Source organism: Dipodomys merriami, unplaced genomic scaffold (genome assembly GCF_024711535.1).
Source record: "Dipodomys merriami isolate MVZ:Mamm:240054 unplaced genomic scaffold, mDipMer1.0.p SCAF_1, whole genome shotgun sequence".
In the NCBI taxonomy this organism is placed as follows: Eukaryota; Metazoa; Chordata; class Mammalia; order Rodentia; family Heteromyidae; genus Dipodomys; species Dipodomys merriami.
Genome location: NW_027202270.1, coordinates 136,850,298 through 136,866,951, shown reverse-complemented (window position 1 = coordinate 136,866,951; position 16,654 = coordinate 136,850,298). Strand labels below are relative to the sequence as shown.

The 16,654-nt window shown below is 37.8% G+C and overlaps 1 protein-coding gene across 1 annotated transcript in view; it reads right to left on the bottom strand.

Moving 5' to 3' along the window:
• Kcnh5 (potassium voltage-gated channel subfamily H member 5) overlaps nucleotides 1-16,654 on the bottom strand; it is a 270,939-nt gene that overhangs the window by 188,508 nt on the left and 65,777 nt on the right. The window contains exon 7 of the mRNA XM_070032105.1: nucleotides 2,470-2,896. Within this exon, the coding sequence (XP_069888206.1) occupies nucleotides 2,470-2,896 (427 nt within the window). The remainder of the gene's footprint in view (nucleotides 1-2,469; nucleotides 2,897-16,654) is intronic.

The window sequence follows — 16,654 nt, the reverse complement described above, 5'->3', positions numbered from 1 at the left end:
AAAATAACCAAAAAAATCCTTTGATACATGAATGGTTAAATAGTGAACATCCAAACCATGAAATGCTACTCAGAAATAAGAAGAAACTACTGATCCATTCACTTTAGGTAGATCTCAAGGACATTATGCTGACTGGTAAAAGCCAATTTCCACAAGTCACATTTTATGTAGTTCCATTTCCATAACATTCTCAAAATCACAAGAGCACAGAGAAGGAGAAAAGATCATTAATTTTCAGGGGCTTTGGATGATTAGGTAGATTACATGAGGAAGATCTTCGTGCTGGTGGCATTGTTCTATATTATGACTGCAGTGGAAATTACAGACATCTACACTTGTGACAAAACAACATAGAAAGCAGCACCAGTGACTCAAACCTGTAAGCCCAAGCTACTCAGGAGGCTGAGATCTCAGGTTCATGGCTTGAAGAAGAATCTATGAGACTCCATGTCTAAAATAACCAACAAAAAGCAGGACCAAAGCTATTGGTCAAGTGGTAGAGCACCAGCCTGCAGCAAGAAAGCCTGGAGAGTGTGAGGCCATAAATTCAAGCCTTGGTACTGGGAACAAAAAAAAAAGTAGAGCTAGACTGATGTCAATTTGACTTTGTGTCATAGTTACAGAAGATGGAGGAAGCAGACACTCTCTGCAATTTCTAGTGAATACAATTACTTCAGGCTAGAAAGATAGTTTTTAAACTCTAGCTATGCATAAGTTTAAGCCAAAATGTATTTCATAAATATTAAAAGCATCAGTTGAATTGACATCAAGATTTCCATATACATCAGGACATTTTTCTCCTAAAAGCCTCTGGAACAAGCAATACTTGGTTTCTAACTCCTCCTCTGACTGCTAGTTATAACCCACAAATAGGACCTATACACTGTTGTTTCTGCAGCTGGATGTAGAGGATTCGAGTGGTAGAAGTGAAGTAACAGCTGATATTAGAGCTCTAAGAGCTTTTGGACATTCTGAACTATGAACTACCTGCTTAATGAGGGACATACTATTGGCCACCCAGTACCTAGGCATGCTAACATGATTCCTACCAATACTAAGATCTAAACCTTGGCATTACAGAATCTCAAGAAACAATGGCCCAGAACAAAAGCTACAGAATCATGATTCAAAGGCTTCTGAAGTACTCACACATCCAGTAGAACATTCCTAAAGTGATTTCAGAGATCAGAACTCCACGTGCATAAAACCACCAAGTCAATATCAATGAGCAGATGTTGGTGAAGGCACCTCAACACCTTCAGAACAACTTCTTAGTGTGCATTTCCTTAGCATCCTTGTCTATTCATGCCAACCAGTGTCCACTGGAGGTGATAGCATACAGCCTTTGGCCCCTTGAAATAGCAAGCTACTTTTGAGAACACCATTAAGACACTCCACACTCAGGCATGTGTTCTAAATCTCAGAACCCCATCACTGTCAAGTGGACTTGCATTTACTTACCCATTCTTTTCCTTAGTGATAGCTTCAACTTAGCATGTTTGTAACCAATATTATATTTATAAACCTTTTTATCCATCTTAATACATAAACCTGGTTCCTAATACAATCTTTTTTCTTTTTTTTGTCAGTTGTGGGGCCTGAACTCTGGGCCTGGGCACTGTCTCTCAGCTCTTCAGCTCAAGGCTAGTACACTTGAGCCACAGTGCTACTTCCAGTTTTTTCTGCTTATGTGGTACTAAGGAGTCAAACCCAGGGTCTCATGCATGCGAGGCAAGCATTCTACCACTGAGCCACCTTCCCAGCCCCCTAATATAATCTTCTGTGCCGGGTACCAGTGGCTCACTGGTGTAATCCTAGCTTCTCAGGAAGCTGAGATCTGAGGATCGTGGTTTGAAGCCTACTCAGGCTGGAAAGTCTGTGAGACTCTTATCTTCAATTAACTACTCCGAGAAAGCTAGAAGTGGTGCTGTGGCATAAGTGGTAGAGTATTAGCACAAAGAGGCTAAAAGACAGCGCCTGGTTCAAGCTCCAGGAACAGCAGGAGAAAAAAAAAAAACTTTATCCTAAGTTCAGCTCTAATTTAGAAATAACTCATCAACTAAAATATTTTCAGGACTATGTATCTCATGTCAGATCCTGCCTGGTTCGGGCTATTTAACATAGTACCAACAAATTCTACAGGATGTACCAGATGCCATTCGGTTCCTTCGCGGGAGCTCTCTGGGGTAGAACCCCAGGAGCAGAATTAAGCCAGACTCCCCATTCTGAACTTGCCTCATTCCAAGCCACACTGTTTTTCATGTGCCAACACATTCTAAGGAGCAAAGTAGATTATCTGGCATTATTTTATACAGTTGAATAAGAATGAAACCAGTTATAAACGATCTAAAGGAAAACACTGTTCTGAAAATAAAATAGTTCATTTCAATCCCATCAGAGATGGGAGCTAAGCAAATTGCTAACAGCAAACTTAACTTTGTTAAAAAAAATTTGAACCAAGATACTTACAGCCAACCATCATCATGGCCACCGAAAACATCTTCTCCACATCTGTGGTGGGAGCTATGTTCCCAAATCCTATGGTTGTAAGGCTTGTCATGGTAAAGTAGAGAGAGGACACGTACAGTGAGTCCTTGCTGGGGCCTCCTTCCCATATTCCTGCACTGGTATTGTATCGATATGGAGTCCCGATGCTCAAGGCCAGCTGGTAGAGCCAACTGTCTATTTGGATAGTGTTGGTGACTTCATCAATGACCTCATAGTCTCCAATGCTGTACCAGATGCAGGCCAGCCAGTGGGCGACAAGCCCAAACACGCACACCAGGAGCACGAGAACTGCAGCTCCATATTCCAGGTAATGGTCCAGTTTCCTAGCAACGCGGCCCAGGCGTAACAGACGCACCACTTTCAGAGAGCTGAAGAGACTGCTGATTCCCTGCATAAAACGATAAAAGAAATCACAATGCATTTCCAGAAAAGAAAAAGCTGGGAAAGCAATACTATGGGGTCACTTTCATGGATTTGAGTAGCTATTTATAGACTAGAAATGTACACATACTAAAAGTCGGACTAAAGCCAAAAAAATAAATGGCTGTAAAAACTTGCAAATTCCTTCCCACCTAGGAGCATAAAATACCTTGTAACTATACAAGATTAAACAAGTTTCCATTAGCAAAGGAATATCCAATTGCTTTTTATATGTGCTGAATAAAATAAGCAAAGAAAGACAAAAATGTTTGAATGCAATATACACATAGACAGAGGGGTGATGTATTCAGACCTTTTACTTCTTCCTATAAAATTTTTTCTCTCCACTGAAAGATTTCTTTTTATGTCTTACTTTATAATAGCTACAAACTGAAGAACCTCTGAAAAAAGAAACCCAATTTCACAAGCAAGAAAACAACAACAGAAACAATGGACAGGAAATCCCATAGCTGGTCCACTGTGTCCCATCACAACCTTGACACTAAATTTATAGAGTTCTGCAAAACACAAACAGAGCTAGGATAGGTTAAAAGGAAAGAGCAGCAAAAATATTCTTATTTTGGTGGGAAGTTTAAAATGCCAAGCAAAATACTGCCACTTGAAAACATGAAAGCTTTATGAAATCAAGGAGAATCCCACAGTGACTTTTTGGAAGTGTAGAACGGTCCATCTGAGGTGGTGGAAGGAGGGAGGCAGACACATTCCTGATAATAGATCAGGAAAATAGGCAGAAAGGGAAGCTAGCACAATCACCTGGGAAGCTCTCATCTGATCATAATCTGAATATCAACTGAAGTCCATGACTTCCTGCTAACTTAGTCTCCCAGAAGATGCACAAGAGGCCAGGTACCAATAGATATTGAGCTATTTGAGAGGCTATGATCTGTGGATCCCCATTCAAAGTAAGCCCAAGAAGGAAAGTCTGTGAGACTCACCTCCAATTAACCACCCAAAACAAGGGAAGTAAAGCTGTGACTCAAGTGGTAGAACACCATTTAAAAAAAGCTAAGGGACAGTGCCCAGGCACTGAGTTCAAGCCCAGTATTGTGTCCCTATCCCCGCTAATAAAAAGAAAAGGATATAGACAACACAACATGGAAGAGCTTTTTGATGTAGTAAAATGGATGTGACATTAATTCATCTTTAATTATGGTATAGCGCGAGTACTTTGTAGTTAAGGTAGAAAAGATGAGGATGTTTTTCCTTTGTTAGACTAGATGATAATGTAGCGATGGTTTGTAGTTTTTTTTACAATAAAAATTTAAAAGAGAAAGAAAAGAGAGGCAGACTGCAGAAAGGAGGAACGGCATATCTAGAAAAGCAATGGTGGAGACAGTGCCACTTTGAGCATTACCCTGCCTTTAAGTTCACTATCGCCTCTCAAATGCTGTCATACACAATGACTTGCAAAAGTATTTCCCCCCCCCCCTTGAATAATTGCAGGAAATGTTTTTTTTAAGATTTTGAGTTTTATGTATTTAAAAGGAGTAGAATTAATAAAAATTGAGATGACAAATTGGCATCATAGATGGATACTTTCAGCACCTCTGCTGAACGGTGAGAAGGTTTAAGACAGCTTCAGAGCTCTCAAAAGTGGACCTGTATAATTGCAATCTAGAAAAACAAAGTAAGTGTTTGTTGGAGCACTTCTGTAGTCTGGGTTCTGAGTTGGACCCTGGGGACATTAAGACAAATTTATCTTGCTTCTGCTCCAAAGAAACTCATCATAGAAATGCATGAAAAACTCCCAAGTTCTATTTAAAAATAAAAACAGTGCCACTGTAGATACTGTTTCCCAGAAACTCAAATTTTTAAAGGAATGGTGGGGGATCTGGTTAAATACTGTCTGTACAGTATTTCTACTTGAAATTCCTCAAAATAAAAACAAAGGGTAGGAAATGCAGACACGAAATCTTTACCCCATTTGAACTAAAAGCATCCACAACCCTTAAGTAAAATATAAAGAAACAGAATCTACTAGAATCAAGGCCCCAAAGGTAAGAAGATACATTCTCCTGATCAGAAGGCGGAAGATTTCTTGAGAGAGATGAAAAAGAATAATGGTAGGGGTAAAACTGACCAAGAAGCATTGTACTTATAAACAGACTTGAAACTCCTTTGGTACAATTACTTAAAGAAAATTAATTAATTAATCAAACAAACAAATGAATGAAGAGAAAGCAGATTTCTCCAAGAAGATGTAGCCAACCCTGAAGGACACCGGCTAGGAAGTCCAGTTATTCAATAATACATTTCCTAGAGCCTGCTCCAACACTACTAAAACATTTCATAATGTTTGAGCATCATAAACTCCTTTTGCCATTGTTTTACCCTTTCTTCTGGTTTTAAACAATTCCTCAACAGTTATTTCTTTAAAATTATATTCTAAAGCTGTCCTCTGCTTCTTTATGGGCTAGACTTCTCATAGCAAAGGCTTCTAGCTTCTATTTCTGATCCTACTACAAATTCAGGTTTTAACTGTCTTCTATTTATAGATCATATCCAGACCTACTTTTCAATGCACACAAAAGGAAAAATCTCTCCTGAGTTTCTTATCCATAAGCAAGATGTCTGCTATAATTTCCATTTGGAAGTGCTATAGGTACCCAAGAAGGAACAGGTATGAAAGTGAGTCATTCACTTCTAAGACAATTCTGTCTGGCCCAGCTTGTCCCTCAGACCTCGGGCTAAGTCTCATCTTCCCTGTTTTTGCTATATCTAGGTGGTTTTTCAAAGCCTGAAGATCTCACTGCTCAAAGTTCTTAAGAGTTCAAAAAATATCTACTTAATAAATCTCTCAACAATGTCCCTTATTTTCTGTATGCATGGGCCATGTCTTTGTCATGATCTATGCTCTGTGCTCACATGTGAGATAGAAATAGCCTCTCCATGGCCACTTCTACTTCAGAGATTGCGTCATACAGGCTACCAGCTTAGGATGTTCCAAATGCACCTCTGTTAATCATTTCCCTTTTGGATACACCTTGTCATATTAGCCCATTACTTGTAGGATTAAATATTAATTCTTATTCTACCATATAAAGCTCACCTGCCTACCTAATCAGCCTGGCTCCTCTGTGTGCTTGCATGTTCTTATTATGTGCAGCTTACAGAACACCCTGCTGGTTCAAGCTGTATTGCAGGTACTTCCCTTTGCTTAAAGCACTCTTCCTTCCCACTGTCATGGCGGCTAAGACCTTACCTATAGTTATGACAAACATTTCTCCCTCTATGAGCACTTCACTGACATCATCTCTCTGCTTCTACTATCCTCCTTGTCATGCCCTCCCTTCTCTCCCTACTGTGTACATCTCTATTACAACAATTATCACCACCACAGCTTTTTACAATTCTAATTGCATGTATGACATCCCAGGAAATTCTAAACTCCTTGTGGAATAGATCTAGTGTCAACTACAAAAGCTGGCATTTGGAAGTATGTTGAACAGCCAACACATTAATTAAATGAAAGAGTAACTTTTACAACACAAGTATATGTGGAGGTGAATTCATAGGGCTTTGGTTTAACCAAATGCAAAGTGATTTAGTAGTATCATGTAGAGAAGAAATAGCCAATGTACCTTTAGGTTGGATTAATAATAGATGACACTGAATACCAAAAATAATTCTAATCTCTCTACTAGCCAGACTACACATATAAAAGACATACTGCATACATTCATTGGGAGATTGAAAAACAATTATCTCAAAACTCTACTGTAGTAGGGAATGTGGATGAAAAGGAGAATGGAACAAGCCATTAACTACATCTAAATACACAGAGTGTTCATGAGGGTGGAGCTCATTCTGTACACTGCTAAGGTGAATACACTGGTTTATAGTTCCATCTGGAGGGATAGAGGAATGCACCGATTCAACAAACCTTCCCATAAACTTCCTTATATTCAGCCAACCAAAAAGCTAGATCATTGCTACTTGGAAAAAACAGTCAACACAACAATAATAGTGATAATTTACTATGTGCCAGGTACTGTTCTAAGTGCTTTCCATCTAGTAAATAATTAAACCATCAAAACAATTTCTGTGACTAAGTACTGTGAAAACATAGCCCAGAAAAGTTAAGTGATGATGGCAGGTCCCATTTTTTTTGGGGGGGGGGGTGAGGAGTAGTGATTGGATGTGTTCACTCTGAAAATTCTGTGGCTGTACAGTTAATATTTTGAATATTTCTCTTTAAGTATGTCATATTAATATTATTTTTCAAACAGTATTATAAAAGACCTAATATATCACCAAAGGGCAATTCAAATTATGAATCTCTTACTCATCATCTCGTGGGGTATCACAGGCAACACGGTATCTAAAATAAGAGATATTCCGTACTGATGATTCACTTCCCCTAATCTTTGGACTGGACCACAAATGGAATTTAATTAGTTGTGAGCAAAGTAAATTTCATTCTGATAATATTGCATAGTTTCATAGGCTGATCCTCAAAAAAAAAAGTCTTCCCCCTTTCTGTACTTCCCACCCTTTTAAAACAATTTCTTGATTCTTTACCTTCCACCAGACTTGTCTGCTCAATCATTTTCTGCTTCATTTCACACCAAACTTTCCAATCCTTCTGTGACCTCCTGTGTACTTCAGTGGCTTTCTGCCTCTATTCTAACCTCTGAGCTCTTAGTACACAAATCCCTGCAGTTCTTCTACTAGAAAAGAATACCAAACACATCGAATGCATAATAGAACACAGCAGGGTTAATGGAGAACTTTCAGTCATCAGCTTTCCACATTCCCAGCCAATTTCCTTCCTAGACAGGTCCCTCCTGCCGCAGTAGCATAGGAATAATATATAGGAGACATCACTGTGCTATTAACTCTTGCCTTTTGTATGTGTGTATTCCCACATGGAAAACATGCTATACATTATTGACATAAAAATTATTTGTAATGACAGTCATCTAAACACAAATTAATTCTTCCAAAGGATCATCACTAACAACAGTAGGTAAGATAATTTAGTCAATATTTTATCCTTCTTTTCCTGTTTTGCTTCATAAACAAAAAAGGGCTGATCAAAGAACTTCCAGGAGAGAAGGAAGGAAGAAGAAAGAAAAAGGAAAAAGGAGAGAAGGAAAGAGGAAAGAAAAAGGAAAAAGATAGAAGGAAGGGAGAGAGGGAAAGAAGGTGGGAGGGAGGGAATGAGGGTGAAAGAATAAAAGACAAAAAAGAAAGGAAAGGAGAGGAGAGGAGGGGAAAAAAGGATAAAAGAAGAGAAAGAAGACCAAGTAGACTTTTGGAGAATGATATATAACAGAAGCAGCCCTTTGAGTCATCTACTTCAGCTTAGACAAGTATAGCCACAGGCAACTTGGCTGACCACAGATGATATAAGCCAAAACTAACCCAGATTTAACAGAAGAAAAAAAAAATCAGGCTGGGAAGGTGGCTCAGTGGTAGAGTGCTTGCTTTACATGCATCAGGCCCTGGGTTCGATTCCTCAGTACCACATAAATACAAAAAGCCGGAAGTGGCACTGTGGCTCAAGTGGTAAGAGTGCTAGCTAGCCTTGAGCTGAAGAACTAAGGGACAGTGTCCAGGCCCAGAGTTCCAGCCTCATGATTGACAAAAATAAATAAATAATAAATAAAATAAAATATCTAACTGAACTACAGTTACATGTCTAAGAAACAGTAGTGGGTAGGATCCACAAAAGTTAATTTGACAAGAAATGTACTTATTCCCTTACTTATGTACCTATAACCATTCTGTGCATCACCTTGACAATAAAAAATATATAATATAAAAAATTTTAGGGATGGGAGGGGGAAACAAAGGAGGAGGCAACAATGCTTGATAAGAAATGTACTCATTACCTTGCCATGTAATTGTAACCCTTCTGTACAGTATTTTCACAATAAAAAATTTTAAGTTAATGTGTTATGTAGGGAAAAACAGCTGATACAAATGTAGGATTAGTGCACATGTCATATGGACATTATATACTTGCATACATATGACTTAAGACAGGAAGAAATACCTAGGAAATACAGGAAACCAAAATTTACTAAGTAGGATACACACATGTAAAATAAAATGCAATATACAATTATTAGGTTTTATTGGCTTATTGTATTGGAAAACATCTCACTGTGAAGCTTTGCATGGATTCATGACAATTAATTCACCATAAGAACACGACAGCAATTACTTCATGTGTCTCATAAACATTTCTCAAATCTAGGCTCATGTCAAATCTCATCCTTACCCTAGATGACAACCATATGAATCACCCTTCCAATGAGGTGGCCCTGGAATTTCTTCACCAATCCAACTCCTGCAACCTGTCCACGTATCCTCAGATACCCACACTCATGGTCATAACCTTAAATCTGTTATATCCTAAAGCTTTCTGTAGTGCTGCAATATTGAATTGAATAATCCTGCTGTCTGACCATTTAGTCTTCTCTGTCAAGTCCACTGACCCGGTTACACAAATACAATAGCAGTTTGACCTTATCGAACCTCCAGACAGATACATTTTTCTCTAATCTATTAACCCTCTTTCTACTTCTTTATTACATGACACCATAATTTCTAAACATCAACATCATGAATTCCTTAGCATCTCTGTCTCTTCACTAAACCCTGTCACTGAGTCCTCACTCAATCATCAGCTTTATCTATGCCTGTGTTAAGAACTGCTCATGCAATATGGGAGATTGTATGCACTATGATCAACCTCAAAGAATCTCTCAACTACTTAGCAACTTCATCTTCTTTCCTATGAGCTCACTTACCTCTCCCATCCAATTATATCCTTCACATACATATTTTAATATCTCACAAGGTATTCAAATAATAATAAATCATTAAATAATAATAGTAATAATAAATAATCTAAGCCAGGGGCGGTGGGCTCACACCTGTATTCCAAGCTACTTAGAAGGCTGAAATCCGAAAGATCACGGTTAGAGGCCAGTTCAGGCAGAAAAGTTCATAAGAGTCCATCTCTGCAATAACTAGGTGTGGATCAAGTAGTAGGGTACAAGCCTTGAACAAGCAAGTCAAGAAATCAAGAGGCCCTGAGTTATAAGCTGTGTGACTGGCAAAAAGAATAATCATTATCACTATCATTCTCGTTCTCATCATCATCTACTCCTCCCTTGCCCTCAAAGCATTCAGTTATCTGATTAAGCATAACCCCCCAAAAAGGAAAGAAACCAAAAATAACCATATCATTCTATTATACCTCTTACACTAACCTATCTTTATATCTGGTCAATTTTAAGTTGTAACTATCTCAAATTTGTCTGTTTCTCTCCTCCACGGTCACTAGCTTAGATCATGTACATGTCTCCTAGACAAATGGAGGTTCTTGAGTTTCAAGGTGTTTATTTGAACCCATTTAATCTCTTCGAAACACTATTTAAAGACTTACCTTTTGAGAGCTGCCCCAAGTTTAAAATCATATGATAACTTTTCTAAAATTCTGTTTCATGCTTATCCCTTGAATCTTTTCCTTGGCTGCTCTCTTGTTTACTCTCTCTTGCTTACTCTTGCAGTTCTAGGAATATAGCAGCTTCTCAAACACAGCAATTATGCCCTTGTTATTTGTTCCAAATGGAATGTTCTACAACTCTTTCATGTCCCTGACCTTAGCCTATTTGACTCTAATAATATTTCGACCTCAGCTCTGTCACCACCTTCTCAGAGAATGTTCCTTTCCCAATCTAGATCAGGTCATTGCATTAGGTAATCTCAAAGGGCCCTGTACATCTCCTTTGTGACATTGTTCTCTTTTGTGATTCTATTTTGTTCATTCTTTTATCCCTCTGCATACTATAAACTCTCTGAAACATAGCGGGTATCAAAATGTTTATCAAAGGAATGAGTAGACGAATGAAAGAATGAAATACTCAACACATGCATCCCTCCTAATGACTTCAGACTCCTCCAGCACTGACACTTCAATAAATAACTAATGGTTGATTCGTCTTCACAAGTAGACCACACTAGACGACTGGATAGAAACCACAAAACAATAAGCTCCATTTCATAAGCACTGGAGTTTTATTCTAAATAGATTTCATACATGAATGACTACAGAGTCCATTTCCATTTCCTTTTGTAGAGTACAATTTAAAGACTGAAAGAAAATTACAAACTACATTTGTTATCTGAACCGCTAACCCAGATAACAAATTCTACTGCCTCCTTCCTATTTAGACCTCACTTCTCTGACTCATGCTACCAAGAGCTCCATAGGGAAATAATCCTAATTAATCCATGCATTAGGTATCATCCTTTGGTAGGGGATCTGAATTTAAATAATGTGTACATAACACCTATTTCAGCCAATTTATTTTCTTACTGAATCACAGCACCATTCATAGATGATAGACATACATAGATAGATAGATAGACTTATTTTTTAGCAATGTGCTTTTTAATGTCTTTTGTTGCAGAAAAGGCTCTTTAATAACCACTGAGTTGATAGTGAATATAAAACTTGATTAAAACATGAACCCTACAAAGAGGTTTGACTTGTTTTCAAGCATGATGTATGTACAAGCAAAACAAGGGATATTTTAAGTCATTCTTCAACATTTCTACAGCCTTTAGAATACAATCCAAACACCTTACATAACGTGTCATTGTCTGCCTTTCCAGCCATTCTCTCCCCTTCTGCACTCTTGTTTACTGAGGACTTCCTTCTTTCTTTCTTCCTTTCTTCCCTCCTTCCTTCAAAAATGCCATATTCTCTTTCACTAGGAACATAGTCCAAACATTCTATTCAATACAATTCTGTTAACTCACTAACTACTCCTTTGGCCTGGTGAAAACCTACTCGTAAACTCTGAGCTTAAATTCCATCACTTTAGACAGACTTCCTTTAAATAGCCCCTACCTCAAATAGTTTAAGATACCTCAAGTAGTTTATTATCAAAAGAATACTTGATCCAAAATATGATAAGGAATTGAGACAATGGACAAGGAGAGCTGAAGCAGAGAAAGCTGAAGTGGTTGTGTAAACAAAGAGATAAGAAGAGGGCGAAAGTTAAAGGTATTAGTGATAGGTCTCCAGAAAAATTAACAGGAAAGCCAAGCTAGAGCTGGTGATACAGATTATATATATGAAATATTTTCTACCTATCTACTTACATATTTGTACAATATTTCTAACTGATAGAAGATAAATAGGTAAACATACAGGTATAGATAATTAATAGAATATATAAAGCTTATTATAATATAGAGATGGGTTATAGGTTTTTACATTTATATATCTGTATAATATATCTAGTTGATAGAAAGATGATAAAGATAGATGATAGGTACATAAAGACAGATACCAAAAAACAGGATTTTGAAGAATTAGCTCATATGACTCTAGGCATGTTGAGAAATTCCACAAGCTGCTGCCTTCAGCAGGAGGTCCAGGAAAGCCAATGATATATTTAAGCCCATCTCTAAAGGCCTGCGAACCAGACCTATTGTACCAATCCAAGTACCAGGGAAAAAGAAGAGGCATCCCAAATTAAGAGGTCAGGTCTTACAAAGAAGAGAGTTTCAGATGAAGGCTGGTGGCTCACATCTGTAATCCTAGCTACTCAGGAAGTTGAGATCTGAGGATTGAATTGTGAAGCCAACCAGGGGAGAAAAGTCTGAAAAAATCTCTGATCTCCATTTGACCATCAAAAAATCCGAAAGTGGAGCTGTGGCTCAAATGGTGCAGTACTACCCTTGAACAGCAACAAAAAAAAAAAACAAAAAAAAAAACAAGGAAGGGGCTGGAAATGTGGCTTAGTGGTAGTGAGCTTGCCTAGGATGCATGAAGCTCTGGGTTCAATTCCTCAATACCACATAAACAGAAAGGGCCGGAAGTGGTGCTGTGGCTCAAGTGGTAGAGTGCTAGTCTTGAGCAAAAGAAGCTCAGGGACAGTGCCCAGGCTCTGAGTTCAAGCTCCAGGACTGGCTAAATAAATAAATAAATGTTTCAGTTTAAAAAACAAAAAACAAAAAACTAAGGGACAGCACCCAGGTCCTGAGTTCAAGCTCAGTTCCTGACATAGACACACTAAGGTTATTAGAGTTGTACCAAAATAAGACTTTAAGACATATAAAGAATGTGGTAAAGAATAAGTCCATATTTCTCCCTTGCCCATTTTTTTCTGCACTTTGGCCAAACTGCTAACTTGAGATTCATTCCCCTCATATCAGAATTTGGCTATATCCAGAACCAAGGTCTCCTTTGCCATCTTAGTCCCAGACTACATAATAGGTTCTCAGGTACTTTTCCTATGTCCTGCAAGCTGTCCCTTCTTACATTACACCATACATTGCTTGAGGTCACAAGAATCTGATTTCTTTACAGCTGAGAAGAAATCTCAACTTAACATCAACATTTAACCCTACTACATGAGTTCTTACTTACATGGTTCAACTTCTAGTCATTCTAGTAATTATCTATAAACTATTGCTGTGTATTGTTCTATATTATTCTTTTTTTTAATTTAATTTTATTTTATTTGTGAACATACTGTACAGAGGGGTTACAATTACATGGGCAGGATAATGCATACATTTCTTACCAAGCATTGCAGCCTCCTCCTTTGTTTACCCTTCACATCCCTTCCCAGCCTCCCCCCTCCCCCCCAATCCCAATCCTTCTCCTTCCCCCTCTTCCCCCCCCACCCCGCACCGATGTTGTAAAGCTCGTTTTGGACATGACAACTTGTACTTCTCATTGTTGCAACAGGTCCACCTGTATCCTTAAACAACTGGTTTTTCCCCATCTCCTCCACAAGTTATACTGACATCAAATATAGTGAAAGCAGGGGTTATACTGTGTGGGAGGGACATACAAAGCAACAAAGAGATAATCTTATAAATGCGTTAGAAACACATGCATGAAAGAAAAAACATTAAAATATGTTCTATATTATTCTTATAGATAGCATCACTATTTGAAAGTATATGTAGAAAAAGGCTCTTTATAACTCAGTGTAACTATGTATACAAATGTAAAAGTAACCAAAACCAGTTGTATTTTATTGGTATACTGATCTAAACACATACCAACAATCACAGACAACGCGAGCACCTACAGCCAGGTATGGTGATGTGTGTATGCATTTCTGGGTGTGTATTTAAATTTTCCACTCTTTTTTCTCACAGTGCTGTATAAACTCTGATATCCAGATGACTTTAATCTGATCATTCAGGCCTCTTCCCAACTCTAGGCCCCTGACTTACTCTCACATCATTTACCTTAGAACACTTTCCATTACGATTTCTTTCTCTAGTCCTTAAGATGTCTCTGATCCCATAAAACTATTGGGAGGTTTATAACCCCTTGTTCTACCAAGGATTTAGGGGCTATGCTTTCCTGTTTCCCAGTCTTTATGGGGGTTGGGGAGAGGAACCTGAATTGAAAAGGATCACTAAGCAAATACAGACAACCTAATAACATAGACCAAGCTCTCCAGAATTCTGTTTCAGCAAGATTAAGTTTAATCTCTCCAAACTCAGCTGGGACCCTGAAGGTGTGGAATGGGAGTGATCCACACTCTCCAGCCAGGAGAGAATCCTGTCACTCTAAGGTCAGGACACGAAGAACGTCAACGTCAGAGGTCTATGAGATACTCATTGTCCAGGACCTGCTGACCTGCCTCCTGGTTCTATGTGCCAGATCCTGAGGAAGACATCTAAAGCACGTGATTTCCACAGCCTCCTGCATACACAGAAAAGTGTATACATACACTAGATAATTTATTATAATTTGTTTTATGTCAGTGTGTTGCTGTTTTGGTTTGCTTTCATTTTTCTATTCATTCAGCTGTATGGATTTTTTTTCTGTATATCTATCTGAGAGAGGCCATTTATGTTTTGTATATGTGTGTGCTGGTCATGGGATTTGAACTCAATCCCTGGGCACTCTTCCCTGCTTGGTTTTTGCTCAAGGTTAGCACTCTATCACGAAAGCCATAGTTCTACTTTTGATTTTTTGAGGGTAGTTTATTGGAGCTAAGAGTCTCACAGACTTTCTTGCCAGAGTCTGCTTTGAACCACACACAATCCTCAGATCTCAGCCTCCTGAGTAGCTAGGATTACAGACATGAGGATCAATTACTGGTAGGCCATTTACTTTTTATGTTTTAGCATAGGCCATTTATCCTTTTCCATTTACTTATTAGTTCTGCTTCTCCTTCCCTTCCTTTCCTCCAAAGTCTTTTTACACAGGAGATGGAAATCTCCATCAAAACTTGTCCCAGATGCATAAATCCTATGAACTAAACATGTCTCCCTGAAACCAACAAATCTATATTAAGAGAATCAAGTTAACAGTGGAGAGGAAGAAAGTTCAAACAATAACTTTAACCACACAATGACAAAAATGATTAATGAAATAAAAATGATGTTTAAACAGCTGAATGAACTCAAAGAGCATGCAAACAACTAGAAAAATCAAACAATGAATTGAAATAAAGAAGGACATTAGAGAGGAATTAAATAAAGATCCAGAGATCTTAAAAATAAAACAAACTCTAAAATTAAAAAAATAAAAATAAAAAAGAATTTACAATAGAAAAAAATAAATAAATAAAACTCTAGAAACAAAGTGATTGATAGATTATTTTTAAAATAACAAAAACAAACCAACAAAAAAACTGAATTGAAAGTCTAATGAATAGAACAAGTTGAAATTTTGGGTAAAAGAAAGGTAGAAGACAATGCACAGAAATTAAGTAAAGATACTGAAACAAACACCAAGAAGATAAGAATGGAATTGACAAGACCTCTTGGATTCTATCAAAAGATAAAGCCTATGAATATTAATCATAGACATACAAGAAGAACTATACAACTAAAGGCAATAAGAATCTATTTAATAAAATAATAGAAAACTTGCCCAGTCTGAAGGGGGGTAGGGGAACCGGGGGAAGGGTCATCCTGATGGAAGAAGCATACAAAACAACAAACAAGCAAGACCAAAGAAGAAACACCACAGGCATAGCATAGCTAAAGTCATTTAATACATCTACTGAAGAAACAATATTGAAAGCTGCAAAGATAGATGAGATGCAATGGTAAACCCATTAGAATAACAGTAGATTTCTCAACAAAGCTAAAATGAAAGCAGGGCACGGAAGGCCATAATTCAAGCACTCAAAAATAACAACTTTCAAACTAAATTAGCCCAGCCAACCAATCCTTCAAAACTGAGGGAGAAATAAAAACTGTTCATAATAAAGAAAAGCTAAAGGAAAACGTATCTACTAAACCAGCACCAAAATGGAGACCAAAATTTAAAAAAAAAGAAAAGTACAAAGTAAGTTTTTTTTTAAAAAAAAATTGATCCTCTGAAAAAATAAACATTAAAGATTGATTAAAAAAAGAAAACCTTGTTAATTTGAGCAAAGAAGGAGGGAAAAGATTCATATTTGGAGTTGAAAAGGAGAATATCAAAACAACTGCTCCAAATCCCAGTATTGGCATGGTGCGTGCACGCTTACACACACACTCAGACACACACACACACACACACACACATGCACACACACACACACACACACACACACACGTTTCTACACATTCAAAGAAACAATTATCAATCCAGGCACTAGTGGCTCATGCCTGTAATCCTAGCTACTCAAAAGGCTATGATGATCTTGGTTCAAGGAAATCCCAGAAAGAAAAGCCTATGAAATTGACTCTAAAATAAAGATCAAAAAGCTGT